At 43.5% G+C, this 22,117-nt stretch overlaps 1 protein-coding gene across 16 annotated transcripts in view; it reads left to right on the top strand.

Moving 5' to 3' along the window:
• Positions 1–4,258: 4,258 nt before the first annotated feature.
• prdm16 (PR domain containing 16) overlaps positions 4,259–22,117 on the top strand; it is a 253,625-nt gene continuing 235,766 nt past the window's right edge. For 9 of the 16 annotated variants that reach the window (XM_046343599.1, XM_046343593.1, XM_046343591.1 and 6 more), the window contains exon 1: positions 4,260–4,475. In XM_046343599.1, coding sequence (XP_046199555.1) covers positions 4,439–4,475 — 37 coding nt within the window. In that variant the 5' untranslated portion in view covers positions 4,260–4,438. Of the gene's footprint in view, positions 4,476–22,117 lie in introns of all 16 variants that reach the window. The other 7 variants (XM_046343600.1, XM_046343592.1, XM_046343585.1 and 4 more) reach the window with 3 other exon arrangements.

Here is a 22,117-nt window from a genome sequence, read left to right as displayed (position 1 = left end):
ATATTCAGTGTATATGTAAAGGACGCCACGCTGTTGCTTAGCGAGTACCACTTCCATACCAGGCTCGAACTCGGGATCTCTGCCTCACAAACACATGTGGCCGTTCTCCTCAAGCATCTTAGCCGATCCCTCAAAAAGCTTGCCAATGAGGTGAGACACTTCAGGCTGTGGAGTAAGTTTCACACATCCCCATGTGCTACATTCATCCCTCAAACTTCCTCAACAGCAACTCCAGCGTTGAGCTGAGCACCAATGTAGATCCGGGTCATGGCACCACTGTAAAGGACGTCTCGCTGCTTGCTTAGTGAGTACCACTTCCTCCATTCCACACTTCCTTCCTCCTGGCAGTAGGTAACCCAGCGGCTAAGGTGTTTGATCCTGTGGCAGGAGTTGGAGCTGGGTTGGTTCGACTCCCGGATGGGGTGCTGGGAAAAAAGGGTGGAATTGATCTTACAACTGGAGGGCTGTGTTCACATCCTTAAAATATTCCCCTACTGTTGGGCCCTTAATCCCACAACATGCTCTACATCCAGGGGCACTGCAGCTTGAACCTGTGCTCATCTCAACTGTATGTGTGAGGTCTGCTGTTTGGGGGAGTTGAAAATGGAGCAGAAGACACGTTTTTGTTGTTCACTGTAACTAATGGACAAAGTTGCATCGTGAAGAAGTCAGACAGAGTTGACGTGGGCCTTCATTCAAACAAAGAGATGCCTCCCTGTCAATATTGCATGTCATGACAAATTCTGAAAACTATGCTGGTATTCTTTTGTTCATGATTTAATTGTTTATTAAATGATATTCTGAGCAACAACAAAAAATACTATTTAATAGTAGTAGTCATAATTCACAAATGGCACCATGCAGGGTTCTATATGGAACCATTTTAGTTCAGTGAAGAACCTCTAGGGTTGTGATCAAAAACCCTAGAAAAAGGGTTCTAAATGTAACTTTTAGCGGTTTCATATATGAAGCAAGCGATATAACCCTTTTTGGTTCCATAAGAAACATTTTTTTCTAAGAGTGCAGGAACCGTTTCCTTTTAGTTTATACTCAGTGCAAGCTTAGGCCTACTATGTTGTCTCTGTGGTCTTGCCGAAAGATGAGCATAAATAGAATGGGTTGCCTAAATGATACAAAATATAGAAATGCACAAAATAATAGTGTTTGAAAGCATACTTTTTTTATTTAGGCCCTAGTTTAAGATCAATAAATTCGAAGAGTGATGTTTGCTGCTCTGAATAGCCATAGGCTACTTTTTGTTTTTGACTAATTAGCATATTGGATTGATGCCCTGTAAATGACCAAAATACGGATATTGCTACTGCGGCCTGGATTGAAGCAGCACACCTCTCCTCCGGGGTCTGCGCCAGCCTCTCTCCGTCCCCGTGTTAAAACCGCAGGAAAATCGCAACAATCTGGAAAGAAAATACTAAAAAATGCGGGGTTACACAGCCGCCACGTAGAGCTCGTAAAAGGCAGACGTTTAAATGACGCAGAAAACTATTCCCCAAATGAACGGGTACCGAAGAGCAACACTTTTCTTTACAAGCGTAATCACAGTTAGGCTTAATTGCTCTTAAAAAAGGTGTTGCACCATATTAAATAATTTGTCCAGCCCAATGTGAGAGATTCGACCCACGTTTAAATTGTTCTGGAGAGCTGGTGAAAACATTTTTGGTGAAAACATTTGAGGGAAAATAAGAAACAAATGCCTTTTTTCACACTTAAACAGGAAATGTTATCGATACAATAAATCGATTGAGACAAGACTTGATGTTCCCAGTCGTCATTCTATCGCACTCACACCCAGGAGTTGGCTCAATAAAGTAGTATTGGTAAATGAAATGAATACTCACCTGTGGATTGTTGGCTCAATGTCAGTCCGTTAGGCTATATAGTAAGATTTTTACTTAACCCCACTTTGTAAGAATTCTGTTTTGCAACATATGATTCGATTCCACAAACAACAATGTTAGATCAATAGTTGAAATTACTAAATGTTTTGCTATTGGGATATGAAATGTCGACGCCTAGTCAACCACATGACATTTCATTTAAACTTGTATTGCACATTGAAACAAATGGTTGATTATTTAATATTTGCTTAAGTTATCAATTATGGTTGAAGTAATTGTAGTCCTGTGCTGATGTATGTTTAAAAAAATGTAATTATAGTATCACGCAACGGATATGCAATTGCAGTAGGCCTTTTTAGTGAATATTCAACAGTCTGCACGTTTCTTATTCCATTTTATGCCCAATTACTACCGTAATAGTCCATTAATAAAAACAAAAGTAATAATACACTTGTAATAAGTAATAATACATGAATAATACATGAATAATAATCATTTTCTTGATGTTCAATCAAGGCTGTGAATCACATGCACGCGTTGTCCCACGGGAGATTGGTTAAAGGTCTTAACCCGTCTATCTTCCCGAAGAGGCACTCTATTTTCCCATTTACAAATCACAAAATGGAACTCGCTCCGAGATCAAAATGCCTGGTAAAAACAACTGATTATGATCATGCAACTCCTTTCTTTTCTAGGTCAATGTTCTCAAAAAGGTTTCAAAACGATCTATTTCGACATGCTTTTTTTATGAACAACATTTGGTTTTACATGCAGTAGGCCTGTGCATAAAAATGTGGCGTCTGTTGTTGCTAATATTAATAATAATATTAATAATAATAATAACAGTTCTTACAATATAGCACAATACTCATATTATTATTATAATAACAACGATACAGTAATATGGTTTAATAATTGTCAAATAACTGCATGCAATAGGACAGATAATGAAATGAACTTCAAATGCAAATAATGCATTAGGCCTATGCCGAATAAACATACTTTTGTTTGCCAGGTATATTTTTCGAATAGTTGTTTGTCTGTTCTCTTTACTGCTTCAATTGCACAGAAATACCAACCTAGCCTACATGTAGATTAACACAGCACTAGGCTACTGTCACTTGAAAATCATCTAGTAATAGTATCCTTTCTTTCGTTCAACATCCGTATAGTTCACCGTATATATTTTATTCATTCATACATAAGGTCGCTCAGACTTACCTATTTCAATTGCTTAGCTGCATTATGAGCTGCAGATTAAGCTACACAATATATAGCCTAACCTCCAACTGACATCGAAGGCACACTCCTAACGTTGACCGTTAATATATGCATGCGACGATCAACAGACGCCTGCTTTCATACACTGAGCGTCTGAACGCCATGCATGCTGCACGTAAAACAGGTGGAAGGCAAAGTCATACTTACATTAGAAATTCACAATCTATTTCTCCTCCTCGCTGGTTTTACCTGGAGCCCTTGTGCCAAAAATGGCGATGGATGTTTGCATTCATTACATCGCACCATAGTTCACAGACATGATAGGGCTGCAGAAATAAGGCATATTTTTCAAGTAGAAAAACCTTAACTTACTTATACATGCTTCCTATAGAAATACAATGAATGAAAACTAGCCCGGTTCTGTAGCCTACTCGTCGTCTCGTCTTGAGAGTAGGCTGCTGCATGCGTCAACAGCTGCCGTTTTCGTGTGGCTTGCTCGCAGGCAAAGCATGTGTGTGCAACGTTATGTTTTCATACCGAGAGCTATCGTAAATGCAACTCCAATTTGTGCATCTGAATAAGCGAAGTCAATAATGACCCCTGGAAAAAGTTGGCCTTTGATTAACCTACATTTGAACACAATGCCAGATAAGACATCCATTGCATCAATTGTAAATAATCATCTTCTGAGTTAGGCCTATCTGTAATAGAATATAGAGAGTTAAAATCAGGGCATATCTTTCTCGTAATTCATCATTAGGTTATAACAATAATAACGAGAAAAACAATGGCAACATTAAAGCCATAATATTCCTCATAATCATATGAATGTTATAATAAATAGGCTAATAATAGCCAATCATAACAATAGTAGGCTATTATTATTTTTACTTTACCTTAAATTCGATTTTTTTTATGTCATCATTTTGAATGGTCAATTGTGATATTTGATAACAATCACCTTGCAGTTGAGGGATGCGACCTTGACCCCATCACATACCATACTGTATCCATTGCTAGTCCGGATCCCACAGGTTTGCGAAAAATAAGTTATTGCTCTTAAAGGGGTAGTCAAGAAGGTGGTGGTGGCAAAGGCGGTGGTAGGGGGGGGAGGGGAGGGGGGGTCCGAGATGGTGCTGAGAGGGAGGAGGGGAAGAGATAAGTGATCTAAAGGGGAGACGATAGGACAAAAAGTGATGATGAATACATTGCAAAGTTTTTTGGCCCTGATGAGGGTGTCAGATTGAATGGCCTGTGCGCATGTGCGAAGGTGTCCAAACTGACAATGCTTGTGAGATGAAGATAGTGTTGTTGCTGCTTCTGGGCTCACGGAGGACGAGAGGAATCTACAAGCCGACAAGATGAGATCCAAGGCGAGGGCGAGAAAACTGGCCAAAAGTAGGTCTTTTTCCCTTCTTACGCTTTCGGTCGGCGGCTCGAACTCTCGTGCCGGTCACCAATGTGTCCTTGTCATTTGTCAGTTCCTTAGTCGGACGCGTCTTTGTCCTCGTAGATAATTTCGCTCTTCTTGTGAATAGTAACGATAAAACACCCTAGTCCGTGTGTCCAGCCTTTTCGCGGTTGCAGCCTTGTGTTCGCTTGTTCACAACGTCAGAACTTTCATATATGCTGAGAAACACTGCTGGTGGTTTTGTATAAAAGATATGGGAGAGAAAAAACATTACCGTACAAACTGCGCCGGGGAGTAGTTTTGTTTTCTGTTCTCGGAGGTTAGACACGGCGAAGAATCGTTACCCGAAAGTTAACAAAAAAGTTGTCGAAAGGATAGTAACTTTTTTATTAAGTTCTTCCAAGTCTTGTGAAATAATATTCCTAGTTTTTGAAATAGTGGGCGCTCTAGCACTGCTCATGGCTACAGAGGGAGCTCAGTATAGAGACCGAGTTGTGCGCACAAGCTTCATTCACGACAAGTGGGAGACGTTAAGATGTGAAATTTGAAAGAAATCGCTGTTTTCATGCAGCATTTTATCCAAGTCCGTTTTACCTTCGAAGAAACTGCATCCACGAAGTCAGTTTTTTCCCTCTGGCCGTTGAACTACTATTGTGTTTTGTTCCTCCTTCGGGGAATGGCAATCAATAGGCCTAATGCTTGTTGTGCAAGAAATGGCCCTGCTTCTTTACGGACTGTTGCTCTCGTCACACGGACAAATCATTTTTACTTTTGTGAACATCATGCATATGTTTGTGTAGAAAGAAGGATGATTGTATAGCTTGATTTCTGCTATCTTTCCAACTTATATTTGTTTATTACGCATGCATGAATAGACTTCACTTTTTCTGTATATGCATTGAATCAATTTACGTGTTATAAATGTTCTGCATAAAAGTTCAACCAATAAGGTGTGTTGCACATAGCCTATTTTAAAACACCAACGCGGATTTATTTTTTGTTCTGAGTGTTATCTATTATTTCAAGGTGAGTTTCGATTATGGACATGTAGCAGTTGGTCATTGCTGATGCAGAACTACGAGCCGAATAATGCAATGAACCTCGAAAGGGTTCAGTGAAATGTATAATGCATTTAATCCGTCACTATTAACGAATCCGAAAGCATACGATCTTATGTATCGATATTTACAATGATTTAGGAAATAGTTGATTTGTAACTTCATTTTAACTTCAGCATAGGCTTCTGAAAAACTTTGTTTACGGCCTTTGTTGATCCAAAAACCACATATTCCCGATTTAATGCATGTTGCTTTTCTAAAGAAGACCAGGTTGTTTCTATTTCACAGTGGGGATTAATTTAACAAACAATTATGTTAGCAGTGTGGAATGACGTTGCTGTAGACGAGTAGCCTAATACGTTGGTTGTGTATGCCTCCTCCATTTTCTATGCATTATGATCAATAAATGGTTTGATTGAGGACAAAACATGTAAACATTTCAACAGTTAAATATTGTGTTATGGAACTAGAAATAAACAATTACATTGTAAGCAGCGTTTTCTGTAACAGTGCTTGTATGTTTGGTCCAAGTTATTAGGAATATGCTGATAATTGTCGGTGTCAAGCGCAGACATTTGTCAAGCCTTTGCAAAGAGAAAGTAGGCCTAGCACTCATTGAGAATAGTTATCAATTCAGGAATGTATTTTTCTCAGTAATTGAAATAGACCTTGATCTCTAAGTAGCCTTGATTGCCTCTTGATCCTAGTGCTAATTAAAATAAATGCCGGCATGGCTTTGACTAGACCTCTCACTCGACAATAATTATTCACGTCTTGCTACGCTTTGAGACCTTATAGCGAGCCCAACGCTGCTCGCCTTGTTGCAGTGTAGCACATTAGAAACGAAGAAATATTATCATCATATGAATATGGCCTTGTGATATTTAAAACAGGGTCCGAGTTGACAACACCTTACGCCTAGACGGGTGCAGTTTCAGAGGCTTTACACACCGTGGGATAATTGTCACACTCTACCTGTTATGTAGACTAGGTTTATAGCAGGCTACACTTATTACATTCCCCCCACTAAAAAACGGTTATGGGCATAATGGAAGTACAGTATTAGCTTAAAATTCAGTTCTGTACTCTGTGGTGGTGGCACCTTTTTGAATCCGACAGAGTTGTCATAGGCCTGATTAAATCGAAAGGGACCTGGCGTGGTTTAAGGACTTAAGTAGATTTATACAGATTTACCCGGTCCAGAATTCTCAAATCCACAGGGATTCGGCACTCAGAATCGCCTCCCTGAGCGGTGTCGAAATGGATAAGCTCACATTGATCAATAAATACTGTGACGGGTCCACATTTGGATATGTTGTGATATTTGCAAACACTTTTATGTGTTTAGTTTTACATGATACTTGTTATCATAGCCAGGTGGCCTGTCATTTAGACTGTGGTTTAGTTTGTTTATATTATTTAGCGTAAATTATAGGCCTATTTTAAACTTTGAAATTGCACAATTTATTATTATTATGCATATTTATTATAACTATTATAATTATAATCATTATTCACGTTTTATTATTATTATTATTACTATTTTATGCAACTTAACGCTATTAACCCACAGTATGTATGCCTATTACAATACAACTGATGCCATATTACTCTTTCAATATTTTAAACAGTCTTTTTGCTCGCTCTTGTTATTTGAGGCAGTAGAAGGTATACAGAATCTGTAGAGGTTTATCAGTATACAGTTCATCACATTTTTTTGTAGGAAAAGGCTACCTCCTCGATTGACCTCCACTGGGATAAATTGCTTGTTTACTAAAAAAAAAGTAGTTCCTTAGACAATAGGTCTACTTTAAAAAAAAGGCCTATCGTATGGTTCAAATGTTTGCAATTTGGTCTGAAACAACAGCTGTGTGCTGACAACGTGCCGTCATTGCAGTATTCAATTGTTGGACATTACAGGTGACTTCTCCGGTAGGCTACTACAGCAAGCCTACCTCGTGTCTCAAACCGAACAAACATTGTAGAGTCTAAAAATGAGTCATAGGCCTGTTGTAAAATCGTATGATAATTTGACTTGTCTAATTTTCTGTGTAAATGCAGTCTGTTTGTGTGTTGTGTTAAATTGGGCCGCATATTTGGTAATGCTAAAAGTAAACGTTTCATTAAATTCATCCACTGATCTGAAATGATAATTGAATGTGTACAAGTCAACATTTGAGGTTGCACAGGTGAAGGCCATGCTTTGAAGGGACACGCGCGCACGGCCTCATGCAACCGACATAAGTCAGGGGTCAGCAAAAGGGATGCTTATCAATTAGGCCCACTCATATTTTGAAGATTATTACATTACTTGTAACCAGAAACGTATGGAATGCAGGCCAACAATTTATTGTTTCGGAAATGATCAATTAATTATCAAAAACAGAAAATAATATCATCAATAGAGTAATTTCAAATAAAACATGGTTGTGCGACGAAATATTGCCATATAGAATGAACGAAACGCAGTAGGCTAATGCAAGGTCACATTAGAATCACAATTATGTAAATATGTTGACTATCGGCTGCCCCGCTTTTCCAAAGATGAGCATTATATCATAGACATGAGAGGTAGGCTTTTATCTAGCGCACACCATCCAATTATGTATTCACTGAAACGCATTTTAAGTGAAAGGAAAACGTTCGAATGCCCATCTCGCTCTCTCGCGTCACATTGAATCGTCGCTCATGTATGGAGCACCATATTGTCTGGTTGCTCCCATAGCCTCCTTGTACTCTATCGGTATTTTGGGGAAGCAGTTATTATGCTCGATAGGATTGCGCTCTCTTTAGTGACTTCCTTAGATGGACTGTAGTATCATGAACCCATGTCTTGTTGTAGTACAGCCTCTGATGTTTTGACAGAGTTAATAAAACCAGCTCCAAAACACTGTAAAACAACAATGGGCGCTATGTTGAATTTCTGGCAAAACGCTTAGGCCCCATGCAAGACCCCGGGCTTACACGCATAAAATGGCTGACGCAAGAGTCTGCTCAGGTACAGGAACGACTAGGCGCTAACTCAAAATACTTCCACTAGTTTTTTTTTTTTGATGGACAGAAGAACTTGCTGCATGAAAAGCATAGAACCGAACAGACATGGCTGCCATTTCATAAGATGGTCACCTTTAGTACATTTGCATACCAGCCATCTTTGCCTGGTTGTCACTTGTTTGAGTGGAGGTTTGATGCTGAAATCATGGTGACTCTCCTATGCAGCTGGTCCTCTCTCTGTAAACTGAAGACCATGGGACTCTGCATTTACTCCTGGTCTGGATGAATTTGACTGGGGTTCGTTCATAAATATACGTTTTTAGAAGAAGCTCTGTGGCGTGTGTCACTCACTCATTCACCCACTCACTCACTCGTTCCTGCACACGCTCTCTCACGCAAACATTTTACCGGGACACATTATTCTGACCAGCGTGCCATGTCACCCCCAATCTTTGACAAAGTGGAAAGGTTGAGTATAAATGCCGCCCTGCCAGCGGGAGTTGGCTCTGTCGGAAGTGTGTGTGTGTGTGTGTGAATGAGAGGCACACCTGATGCAGCCTTCTGTCTTTGAAGCCTGCTGTAGTTTTTGAGCAGTGCAGTCCAGTCAGTACTCTAAGCACTGACCTTGCCACCAGGTCTGCCTCATAATGTCACACTGTTCATAATCCAACGTGGACTCGGCACACCGCTGCTGGCCATATATACAGGGTCGTTTTCGTTAGAGCACACGCTCTAAAACGTTTTGCAACGAGTGTTTCTTATTGGACAAGTCCAGGTAGTCCCTCCCTGTTTCAGCTCGTTGTCTTCCTATTTGGTGTATAATGAACACAACCCAGTATATATAACCTGTGGACGACGTCAATGCAGTGTGACGGGCGTCTCAGTTGGACCCTTCCGTGGCTCCACCCACCCTGCGCACCCCAGCAGATCCACATGGAGAATATCTCCTCAGCCCACCACCCTTCAACACTATGTGACTTCATTCGACATGTTTTGTAAAGCGCCGCAATCTCCCAATGTCTTGGCAGTTCGACTTGCATGCCTGAGAGAGTTAAAGATATCTCCTCTCTCTCTGTATGTTTTCTCTTAGAGCAAGCTGACCCACCCCCCTCCCCCAAACCCCATCCCTGATGTGGCGACCTGTTCGTTTTTAGACGAAGATGAGATGTGATATAAATAGACAGGAGGAATACTGCGGAGTGGTATGCATTCGCGAAGGGGGGCAAAAGAAAAAGCCATTACACCAGTTCAAGGCATTTCTGTGTGACCCGGCCTGAGTATCATATTCCAACCGGTGCTGTGCTATGTCTAGCAGAGTCAGTCAAACTTATCACCTAGACAACCAAAAACACTAAGAAAGGGCCTGGGTCTTGTCCATTACGGCACACAGCAGACAACGTTTCAAATGCTTTGTGATAGAACGAGCATTTCCTGTTGGACAAATCCAGGTAGTCCCATTTTTTTCAGTTTGGTGTCTAATGAACACAACCCTGTCTGTAAAAAAAAACTGCTTCCTTCTAATTTCTTTACGGAATACAACCAGAATGATTCTCTCCAAACCTGCCTATAGGTGTGATTAAAACCCCGCTGTTTGACAGTGTGTTGTTGTTTGCAAAACAGAGGGGATGTTGACTGGGTAATTAAGGCGTTTGAGCCGCACTCATATGATTCACAGAAATCGTAATATCCTGGAGATTGCTCTCCATTGTGACTAGTCTTATCTGGACCTAATCCTGGCTTGTTTGGTCTTAGCCTTCTCCAGCTCTCTCTCTCTCTCTCTCTCTCTCTCTCTCTCTCTCTCTCTCTCTCTCTCTCTCTCTCTCTCTCTCTCTCTCTCTCTCTCTCTCTCTCTCTCTCTCTCTCTCTCTCTCTCTCTCTCTCTCTCTCTCTCTCTCTCTCTCTCTCTCTCTCTCTCTCTCTCTCTCTCTCTCTCTCTCCTCTCTCATATTTTGCCTTTCTTATCTCCCTCTCTCTTTACCAGTGTTTCTCTGCTCTGGTATCTTGTAGGGTCTGTACAGTGTGGGTTCCTGGTTGGTCTCTTTAGGAGCCTTAAGACCTGATGCGCGCGCGCGCACACACACACACACACACACACACACACACACACACACACACACACACACACACACACACACACACACACACACACACACACACACACACACACACACACACACACACACACACACACACACACACACACACACACACACACACACACACACACACACACACACACACACACACACACACTCTATCTTACAGCCCGACGCAACCCTGCCAGACTCAAATGGCACTGAGCTCTGTCCTCCTGCAGCAGAGACTCCCTCCGTCACAAATAAGGGACAGAAAACACTCGACACACAACTTGGGCTCAAGTTGAATATGGTAGGCCAGTGTTTTGCAATACAGTGGCCGACATCGACCACAGCCACATTTCTATTGACGTGAATGTAAAGGTAGCAACTGCGGTACTTGGCATTGGATCTTTGTAATAAGGTTCACTGTGTCGTATGGTCTTGATAAATCATTGAAATTACACGTGTTTGCTTGCTTCAGTTACTTTCCCACTTACAGTAAATACTCAGTGACTTACATCTTGCTCCCTCCCTGTTTGCTTCTCTGCTTCCCCTATCAGAAGAGTATGTCCACAGATAGACACTGGTGCCCCAGACCCTGATTTTCCCTTCATCTTGTAGAGACAACGATAAGGAGACAAAATGACTCTCCTCCCCAGAGTCCCTCTCTCTTGGAGATGCGTTCAACGTGGCGCTGCTTTAAAGTCCCCCCCCCCCCACACTCATTGGACGGCACTTTCAAAGCATTGGCTCCCTTTGGTCTCCCCTCTGTGTTTATATCCCCTCCCTCTCTCCCTCCCTCCCTCTCTCCCTCTGTGTTGTCATTAGCACAAAGATGGGCATGTAGTGTCTCATTACGAGTGGATTAGGATGGGACGTCTCAGGGGCTCGGGCCAAACCGGGACTCTTTTTTTCCCCCTCCTCTCTTCTATTCCCTAGTTTTTTCCCTTCTTCTCTGAGATCAGGTTCTTTGATTTGCCACGATAAAGCCCCCCTTTCATGTTTGTGAGGACAGTCCGGACGATTATGCCGTCAGACGATCATTGGGCTTTTGACAAATTTGCTGTCGAACGGGAGAGGAGGGGGGAATGTGAATGTGGAGATTCCATCAGTAATTGAGGTGTCATTATCATTATCCACTGGCGTTTGGTCGACAGGCAGACTTCACCAGGCCTGAAGCAGGCAGCACCTCTATTTGTTTCATACTTAACTTTCTGGTGGGTGAATGATGAGCTGGGGTGAGGGGCAGAGGAGAAGGGGCATCGGTCCCCTTTCAGAAGAAAGGTCCGCTTCTTTTACTTCCTCTTCCACCACTCCTGTCTGTCCCTGATAATTGCCTTCATTATATCAATGGCATGTTTCTCTTTCACCCCCCCCCCTGTTTGCAACACAATTAGCCCATCTGGCTGGCTCGCCATTTATTTTAATTTAAGAAAATTCTACAGGTGGTGGCATGTTGATTATGGAGACTCCCGAGAGAGAGGGAGCTGTTGGTTTGTTTAACTTCATTAACTACAGTCGGCTCGCTGGAAAAATATATAAAACCGACTACCTCCATTTTCCTCCACTGCCACATTAGACTCCGGCATGACTAACAAATCATTACTGCGTTTGGTCTTAGCTTCTCCTCCTGCTCTTATGTCTAAAGATGTGTGCCTGATGTGGTTCTGTTATGGTGATACTTCTCACTCCCACCTTCAGATACAGATTTATTGCCACACAACCACAAATGTGTGGTATTTACCTATGTATTTACACAGAGTGGCAGCGAATTGGACTTTTCTGGACCTTTCCTCCTGGGGGGCTAAAGGCACGAAGCTTCTTCCATGTGTGTTTATTCTCCACTTTATGCATGGCCTCTGCTCTACTCGTCGAGAACAAGCTACTCTGGCAGATGGTGCTCCTTTAATAAAGTTCGATCAAAGAGTCCATTTCTGCCAGATCACACAATGAAAACAGTATTCTAGAGAACTGAATATAATAGCATAGTATAACGTTACCGTAAGACAAATACCACCTAATTTCTTCGGAGATTTTAGGATGATTTCTGCGAACGGTGGCATTTTCTTCTCATGCGGCCACGCAACTCAACAGCGCGAGGCTACTGGGCAAAAGATGTGCTTTTACTGAAACCTAACAAAAGGTGTGCTGCAGTTTGTTTACACCTTCGGTTCCAGAGATCCGCTCACTGTGGCCTACGTCATTTGAAACTCTGTGCGTAGCCAAGAAGACCTAAACGCACATTCCCCTGTGACTGATTGAGATCAAAGGGTTGGCACGCAGAAGCTGCATGGACGTTTCGCCGGTACAACTGGAAGAATTATCATTCGCGATTGACAGTGAGAAACGTGGAGGGAGGGTGAGGACATAAATGTGCCGAACGCGATGCCGATCTTATACCCGTTGACGTGGTAACCGTTACATCTGCCTGTTTGCAGTTTGTGTGACTACACATCAATGTTTACATTTTCACACCCTAGGATGATTGTTGCAGATCCCTCTGTTATTGCAATTATGAGTTTGTTATCCAAGTCTTTGGTTTGATATGGACTCTTTCAGATCCTCGGGCCAAGCCGCTTTAGCGGCAGCGTAGCCTAGTGGTTAGAGCGTTGGACTAGTAACCGGAAGGTTGCGAGTTCAAACCCCCGAGCTGACAAGGTACAAATCTGTCGTTCTGCCCCTGAACAGGCAGTTAACCCACTGTTCCCAGGCCGTCATTGAAAATAAGAATGTGTTCTTAACTGACTTGCCTGGTTAAATAAAGGTAAAATTAAAAAATAATAATAATAAATTAGATAGCCGCACACTGACATCACCCCCCGAAGAAAAAAAAATGCCTGTAGAGAAACTGAATATATTCTCATGTGAATACAGACAGAATATTTATTCTCTCTTTGTATATATACTTATGATCTTCAAGTAATTCATCCGATTATTATTACCATTATGAAAGACTGTCCAGGCAGTAATGTGTATTCATCAAGGACCTCAGCCACCCGAGCCACGGCCTGTTCACCCCGCTACCATCTAGAAGGCGGAGGACAGTACGGGTGCATCAAAGCTTGGACTGAGAGACTGAAAAACAGCTTTTATCTCCAGCCCAATACCCTGCCCTGAACCTTAGTCACTGTTACGAGCCAGCTACCACCAGGTGCTCTGCTCTTTAGAGACAGCTGCCCTATGTACATAGTCAATGTACACTGGTCACTTTAATTATTAGTTTTACCCACTTTATATGTATATACTGCATTCTAGTAATGGCTCATCCTATAGAACATCTGCTATACACACCTTTTCTATTCATATACTGTCCATACCGTCTATTTCACACCATAATATACATATAAACTCAGTGTACAAAACATTAAGAACACCCGCTCTTTCCATGACATAGACTGACCTGGTGAAAGCTATGATCCCTTATTGATGTCACCTATTAAATCCACTTCCATCAGTGTGTAGATGAAGGGGAGGAGACAGGTTAAAGAAGGATTTTTAAGCCTTGAGACTATTGAGACATATATTGTGTATGTGTGCCATTCAGAGGGGGAATGGGCAAGGCAAAAGATGTAAGTGTCTTGTAGTAGGTGCCAGGTGCACCGGTTTGAGTGTGTCAAGAACTGCAACTCTGCTGTGTTTTTCATGCTCAACAGTTTTCCGTGTGTATCAAGAATGGTCCTCCACCCAAAGGACATCCCACCAACTTGACAACTGTGGGAAGCATTGGAGTCAATATGAGCCAGCATAACTGTGGAATGTTTTTGACACCTTGTAGAGTTCATGCCCCGAAGAATTCAGGCTGTTTTAATGTTTTATACACTCAGTGTATATTTATATTCTGGACTCTGACAGATTTTTCAGATATTTCTGATATTTTTTTCTCTTATTAAAAAAAAAGATTTGTGTGTATAGTTATGTATTGTTATGCATTACTGCACTGTTGGATCTAGAAACATAAGCGTTTTGCTGTACGTGCAATAACATCAGCAAAATATGTGTACTCAACCAATAAAATGTGATTTGATTCGTGGTGAAAATATCCCCTTTCCCCCCCACCTTCGTCATTAACCTGGAGTCAGATTGTTTGTGAAACGATGAGTAGGATGTTGGTGTGTGTCTGCACACAGGGTGTTGGGTGTTCACTAAAACATTTCAAGATTAGCCATTAGCCCCCCATCTCCCCCGTGCCCGTCCTCTCTCCCACCCGACACTGATTCCTCTGTGCTGCTTCGGAGCCCCCCAGCCTCATCCTGCCCCGTGTCTGGTTCCAAAGTAACGATGAGGCTGGCTGCGTGTGAAAATATTGAATTGCAAAAACATCCCTGGGTGAGAGGATGTGTGAATGGAGCTTTCAGCGCCGAGGCTGGGCGAAACCCGGGGCTACTGAGTGACGGACAACAAATGGCATTTTGTGTCCCCAGCAGAGAGAAGGAGAGGGGAAGAGAGAGAGAGGGGGGGAGAAAGACATTGGGTTAAAGGGGTTTTAAGCCTCATATAGGCCTGCAAAGGGTTATCACATGACCCATCTGACCTTTGACCCTCCCTGCCATGGCCGCCTGGCTGCACTTCAACGGAGAGGGAGTGAGGGGTTGGGGGGCAGGCACACTCAAAGCCAGTGCCTTCACAAAAAAAAAATCTAAGGGGGTAGGGTAATAGGTAAAAGTAATGACGATAACCTCCACTTTCCTGGGACGTGGGAGGTCAAACCTCTTTAGATTGGGTGATAATGTCAAAGGTACTCGGTGGCCATTTTGGTTCCACTCTTGAGCATGGGCTGGGAGAGGGAGGGAGGTCAAATGTAAGAGTAATGCATTGCATTAGGCCAACTCATTTTAACGTGTTTGTGAATTTAGGAAATTAGTTTTGACTCATTCAGTTTGCAAGGTGTTGGAAGTTGTCAGGAAAGATGCTAAGTGTTGCTGTTGAGAAATGTGCCTAGACACCATGGTCTTTGTATTAACAGGAAGTAACACACTGTACACCCCATGCTGACTTTGACTCCTTTGAAACTTTCTGTTGCTGTGACTGGCACCTTATCAGACACCCTGAGCAGTTCACTCCATAAGGTGTGTGTGACTGTGTGTGACTGTGTGTGACTGTGTGTGACTGTGTGTGACTGTGTGTGTGGGGTAAGTAGATTCCTGATGTCTCGGTGGACTCAGTGGGTCACGGTATGTCTCTTCACCCTTCTGTCCCACTTCAATGCCCACACGTTGGCATCCTCTCGTTCCTTCTTTTGTCTCTCTCTCTCTCTGACGTCGACTTCTGGGATTCTTTTCTCGCTTTTTTCTCGCTTTTTTTCCCTTCTCCTTTCCTCCTCCTGCAGGAACGCGGGGGAGACTCTCAGGAGCTCTTTGAAAAGATGCGGCGTCTTTGTCCGGCCCGATAAAAGATGCCATAGTTTCCCTTTTCCTCCTCTTTGTGCCCTTGCTGGCGGCTCCCGTAGAAGTGCAAATTGTCCTCTCTCTGAGGGGCTATCCTGAACCTCGGCCGGGTCCTGGGCCCCGCTGCATTGCTGCCTGCTAATTACCACACAGAACCCAGAGAGTCCTGAAGAGGAGAGAGAAAGAAGGCCGGATTCCCACAACCACCTGGCCTTCTTTTCTCCCTCGCTTTGATGGCTGACATCTCTCTCTCTATTTTCTCTCTCTCTATCTCTCTGTCTCTCTCTCTCTCTCTCTCTCTCTCTCTCTCTCTCTCTCTCTCTCTCTCTCTCTCTCTCTCTCTCTCTCTCTCTCTCTCTCTCTCTCTCTAACTCTCCCTCCCCTTCTCATTAATCTGGGTTTCAAATTGCTTTCTGACTCTGACAAACTGCTCTTGTTGAAAGGGAGATGAGGAGGAGGAGTGGGTGGGATAGAAGAAGGGGTTGGAGGGGTGAAGGTTGGGGGCTGTAGGTGACAGGGGAGTGGGGTTGAGGGGCTGGGGTTTAGGGAGGCAGGGGTGGTCAGAGAGAGAGAGAGAGAGTTTGTAAAGTTTCTATCTGAAGTCCATTACCATTGGCTTGGACTCTGTAGGGTCTCCGGAGGAGTGCCCCCCCCCCCTCCCCCCACACATAGTTCCCACTGCCCCCGACAGACAGAACATTGCTTTGTGAGAAAAGAATACACAGAGGAAGAGTGTTGACTACTCTACTCCTTTAGTCTGTCCATTCAGTAGGGCCTCTACCCCCGCTGGTGGAGCTCTATATAGCCATACGCTTGGCTAGGCTATGCTAGGCTCGGGGCTGTTGCCTCTCCATAGGTTAGGCTATGATAGGCTCTGGGCTGTTGCCTCTCCATAGGCTAGGCAATGCTAGGCTCGGGGCTATTGCCTCTCCATAGGCTAGGCTATGCTAGGCTCGTGGCTGTTGCCTCTCCATAGGCTAGGCTATGCTAGGCTCGGGGCTGTTGCCTCTCCATAGGCTAGGCTATGCTAGGCTCTGGGCTGTTGCCTCTCCATAGGCTAGGCTATGCTAGGGGTTGTTGCCTCTCCATAGGCTAGGCTATGCTAGGCTCGGGGCTGTTGCCTCTCCATAGGCTAGGCAATGCTCGGCTCGGGGCTATTGCCTCTCCATAGGCTAGGCAATGCTAGGCTCGGGGCTATTGCCTCTCCATAGGCTAGGCTATGCTAGGCTCGGGGCTGTTGCCTCTCCATAGGCTAGGCTATGCTAGGCTCGGGGCTGTTGCCTCTCCATAGGCTAGGCTACGCTAGGCTGGGCTAAAGTAGCGATACCATCTCAAGTTATTGCTAATACCGTTCAGTATACAGTGGATGATTTGACTCCTAAAACAGATTAAGGTGCAAATACACACAGTGTTTCTGTCCAATGTTTTTTTTGCAACAATAAGCAGTTGACTGTATTTCGATTTTAGGTCATTTACATCGCGTTTGCTAATTGTATTGCATTGTGAACATTTTTAACTGAATTAAATGGTACGCTAATTATGCTAACAATGATCTCGTTTGGCTAAAGCCATGTATTCATCTATAACTGCTGCATTGAGGTTTTCCGAACTCTCTCACTCTGCCTCACACACAAACACACACATGCAACCCCTCCCCCCAAATCCTCTAATTGGTTCTTATTTGCGTTCCATTACAGACAGCTCTTTTAAATGGCCAAATCAATAAAATCCCTGCGCAGTTCAGCCAATTCATAGCTCTATTGTGCCGGTAGGAGAGGAGGAGACGGGGATAAGGTCGGGCAGCGTTTTGGCGGAAAACAAATTGCTCTATTAAAACCCTGTTCTGTGTGACGCCATCACCTGGGAGTCCCCAAGGCAAACCGCCAGCTAGCACGGCCACCATTTGCATCTTCTTGTTAGACAAAAGGCAGGCGAGGGCAGGCAGGTTGCAGCACAGGGCCCAGCGCGTCAGGCAGCACACGGCTGACACCCAGCAGAGCAGCAAAGAGCAGAGCAGAGGCCCCCAGAGATAATCATTAACTCTCGTCCCAAACAAACGGACAGCTGTCCTCCCACAACACACTGCTTCTCTTTGATACGTTGCCCTCCGTGTGGCCCGGCAGGGTGATAACCAGCCGCAGATCATTCAGGAAACAGTTTGCGTGTCATATTAACAAGATATTCACCTTCCCTAATTTCACTCTATGGGGTTTTTCCCCCACAGTCATATGAATATCTACTGGTAGGATATGTTTTCAAATCAAATCAACGATGTTCTGCTGCATGTCATGGATAGGTGGCCTAGCTGGTCATCTCACCAGATTCAACATGAACCTGTGGTGCAGTGTTTGGCATGAATCGAATTCAAATCTAAAAGCATGTACAGTAAATAGTATTCAATAGTATAAATGCTACACTGTAAATGTTTTGGTCGTTTTTTTCAGCAAATTATTATTTAAGTAACTGGTTCCACAGACTTTTTTTTAGTTCACTCAACTTTTAGGTTCAAGTGTTACCTGAACTTAACATGTTTCCTCAACTTATCTGATATGTTCATTCAACTATTATTTGGGCATCTTAACTAAAAAATATTAAAAATAGGCTATGCAGCTGGTTACAAACACATGTTTTAAACGTAGATATTTGACACAAGTTGACACGCTTGATTACATTGTGCATGTTCATTTCTACAGTAATTATTATTCATCTTGTCCTCACCTGGGATTTGAACTCACAACCTTTTGGTGAAATCAGTCATCGACAACAGACATGGTGGCGTAGCAGAAAGAACGGAGAGGTTGTGATTTCAAATCCCAGGTGAGGACATGTTGATTAATAATTACTGTAGAAATGAACATAATCATGTACGTCAACGTGTGTCAAATATGTAAGTTCAAAATAAAAGCTCTGTGTTTAACTAGTTCCACATCCTTTTTTAGTGAAGATGCCCAAATAATATTTTCTAGTTGAATGAATATGAGACAAATTGAGAAAACACATAATTTCTGGCGTAACTAAAAAATGTTAAGTTCAGGTAACACTTAAAGTTGAGTCAACTTAAAAAGTCTGTGAAAGCAATTATTTAATAATAATGAGTTGCGACATCTAGTCTTTTTTTTACAGTGTATAAAAAATAACAGTAAAAATCTCAATTCATGTTAATAAAAATGATAATAAAGTTATCCTCTAGTACAGACTGTTTCTGTGGGCTGTTATGAGGAGATTTTTGCAAAGCAGAAGTCTCTTCACTCTGCCCTTCTCTTCATCAAGTAAAACCACATCCTTTAGCTTAGAAAAAAAGGCCGATCCAGTTTCTGAATCGTGTTTTACGAGCGGTTGAAACGGCGACTTCTGTGGTTTTCTCTCATCCTCGAACTGCGTTGACCATTCGTTCAAGTTCCTGAGGTTTTTCGGGGAGATGCCAATGAAACTTTTAATTGGGAATTCAAAACAAATGTTTTGGACCCGAGGACCGGCTTGTCTATCAAACCCCCCCCAAGCTCCAGACAAACCTGTTTACTTTTACAATTTTTCCCTCTTTGTTCTTTTTTGTTGCTTTATGCTGGCCTTGCAAATTCTTTCCCCTCATCTTTCGAGCTGCCGTGAAAACATGTTGAAATCTCACACTCGTCTGGCATGAGCTAGTCATGCTGCAGTACTATTTTAAAGGTCAGAGGTCAGTCCTTTCTATACACAACAATCACACACTCAATTGGCCACTCCTTGCTATTTAGTTCACTCACACATAACCTGTGATTATTTTGAAAAGAGTTAAGTGCCTGAGTATGTCTGGCATTTTCTGTGTATTCTAGTAGGTCCATTTCAAGAGAACCAACTACGGAAATGACACAGAAACGTGTCAGAGGCTTGGAAACATTCTGAATGTTCCTGTTCCCCCGTTGAAGATGAGTTCTGCTGCACAGCAATATCTCTTGAGCTTGACAGTCTTCCCCTGACCTCAAAGCAGATCTTACAAACATCCAGCATGTCCTGAAACGGCACGTTCACACTTTGTCTTTTTTTCTCTTTCTATATTCTCTTTTTCTCTAATTACCTCCTCTCTCTCTCTCTCTCTCTCTCTCTCTCTCTCTCTCCCTCCCTCTCTCTCTCTCTCTCTCTCTCTCTCTCTCTCTCTCTCTCTCTCTCTCTCTCTCTCTCTCTCTCTCTCTCTCTCTCCTCTCTCTCTCTCTCTCTCTCTCTCTCTCTCTCTCTCCCTCTCTCTCTCTCTCTCTCTCTCTCTCTATCTCTATATATATATATATATATATATATATATATATATATAAAGGCAATGTGACTGTCAGCACTTTGGCGTTTAATTAAAACTAGGTGTGGGATTCTCGTTCCTCCTTTTTTGACACCTCGCTATTTATCTACCGGACACTGCTCGGGGCAGGACCCGTGGAAACAGGGAAGATTTTTGTTTTCAGAGCCTTGTCTTTGATGCCAAGTTCCTCTGCAGAAACGAGCCGCACATCTGAGACCGGTTTGCTGGAATAACAGCAAATGTTTGTCTTGTATTGTATGGCACGCTGCTCGAGGAGCAATAAAGCCGATTCTCCAGCCCCCTAAAGCGCCTCTTAATAAAATAGTGAAGAATAACTCCTTTACCTTAATCTCCCCGATAGATTACTCTGCTCAGGCTGGGAAATTAGCAGCAGGCCTAGACTGTCTTTACGCGCCTGCTTTACGGCGGTTCGGGAAATAGCATTTTCTTGAAGAGATGTTAGAAACAACATGTGGCTAATGGGATGAAAATGTTCCACGGTCTGGTCCTCATCAGAGAGAGGAGAGCGGTCCTAAACAACTAAACATGGCCGGCCGAGAACTGATACGGCGCCAATCCTTTTAAGTGGATCTGTGAGGGACCGCAAGCGAACAGGTAGATGCCGTGTGTGTAGCCTTGGTGTGCGTGTGTGTGTGTGTGTGTGTACGACTGAGGGATGAGGAGGAAGAGAGAGAATGTCTTTGTGTGTGTCCCTTGTTGCCCGGGGTGTAAGACACACCTTTAGCGCGGCGTCTTTGAGATCCACACATCCAACGTCTGATCCTCGTAAAAAAAAGCCCCTGGTTTTATGGTTTCCTGTGGTCCCAGAGGCCTTCGCCTCGCCAGCCATATGGATAAAGAGACGGAGCTTTTTAAAAAACAAAAGCCGTGGTACAGGGGTCACTGTCCTCCTAACCCCGTCCCATCCAATCCCACTTTGAAACTAATATCACTAGGGGAACTGATGAAAGTCTCTCTGTCACTCATTCTTTTTTTTCTTTCTTTCTTTCTCTCTCTCTCTCTCTCTCTCTCTCTCTCTCTCTCTCTCTCTCTCTCTCTCTCTCTCTCTCTCTCTCTCTCTCTCTCTCTCTCTCTCTCTCTCTCTCTCTCTCTCTCTCTCTCTCTCTCTCTCTCTCTCTCTCTCCCTCTCTCTCTCACTCTCTCTCACTTGTTCTTTTTTTCTTTCTTTCTCTCTCTCTCCTGACTTTAGGGATCAGGACTGGATTCTCACATCAAAAATGTAACCTTTATGACACAGTTAACAGTCAGGTGTGTGTGTGTGGGGGGATGCTCATCACTGCTACATAGTCACTAGTAGCTGGCGCCAAGTCCCGTAGAAAAGGTACAACCCCAACCAAGGGATTCCCTCAGGAATGAATCAAGAAACCCTGCTCTAGTCCGTTACTGGCTACCTACCCCGTCACAATGCCAAGGAGGTTGGTCGATGGTCTAGCCTCAAAGGGGTTCGGCACACTCAAAGACGCCGCCAACATCAAAGCCAAGCTCTATCTGCCTCTGTCCTCTCCTCTGGTCCTCTGTCGAAGAGTGTGCGTATGCGCGTGCGTGTGCGTGTGTGAAGAGAGTGGTCTGAGAGGGGGCAGTGTGTTTAGCTGGATGGTGGTGCTACTGTTTGAGGGCATCATGTGTGTTAGGTGTGTCTGAGGTCAGATCACCAGGTAGACCTCTCTCTCGTCTCTCTCTGCAGTGTCAGGTGTACCTGGGGACAGCGCTGGGTGGCTGGCACATGGCCATCGGGGTGTATGCATGACAATGTCAATGACAGTGGGCTGTGCGTCTCCCAAAGTGTCTCCTCTTCTCCCCTTTCATCCCACTGAGGGTGTCGACAAC

The sequence above is a fragment of the Oncorhynchus gorbuscha genome, linkage group LG03 (genome assembly GCF_021184085.1).
Source record: "Oncorhynchus gorbuscha isolate QuinsamMale2020 ecotype Even-year linkage group LG03, OgorEven_v1.0, whole genome shotgun sequence".
In the NCBI taxonomy this organism is placed as follows: domain Eukaryota; kingdom Metazoa; phylum Chordata; class Actinopteri; order Salmoniformes; family Salmonidae; genus Oncorhynchus; species Oncorhynchus gorbuscha.
This window is presented reverse-complemented; position numbering and strand designations above follow the sequence as displayed.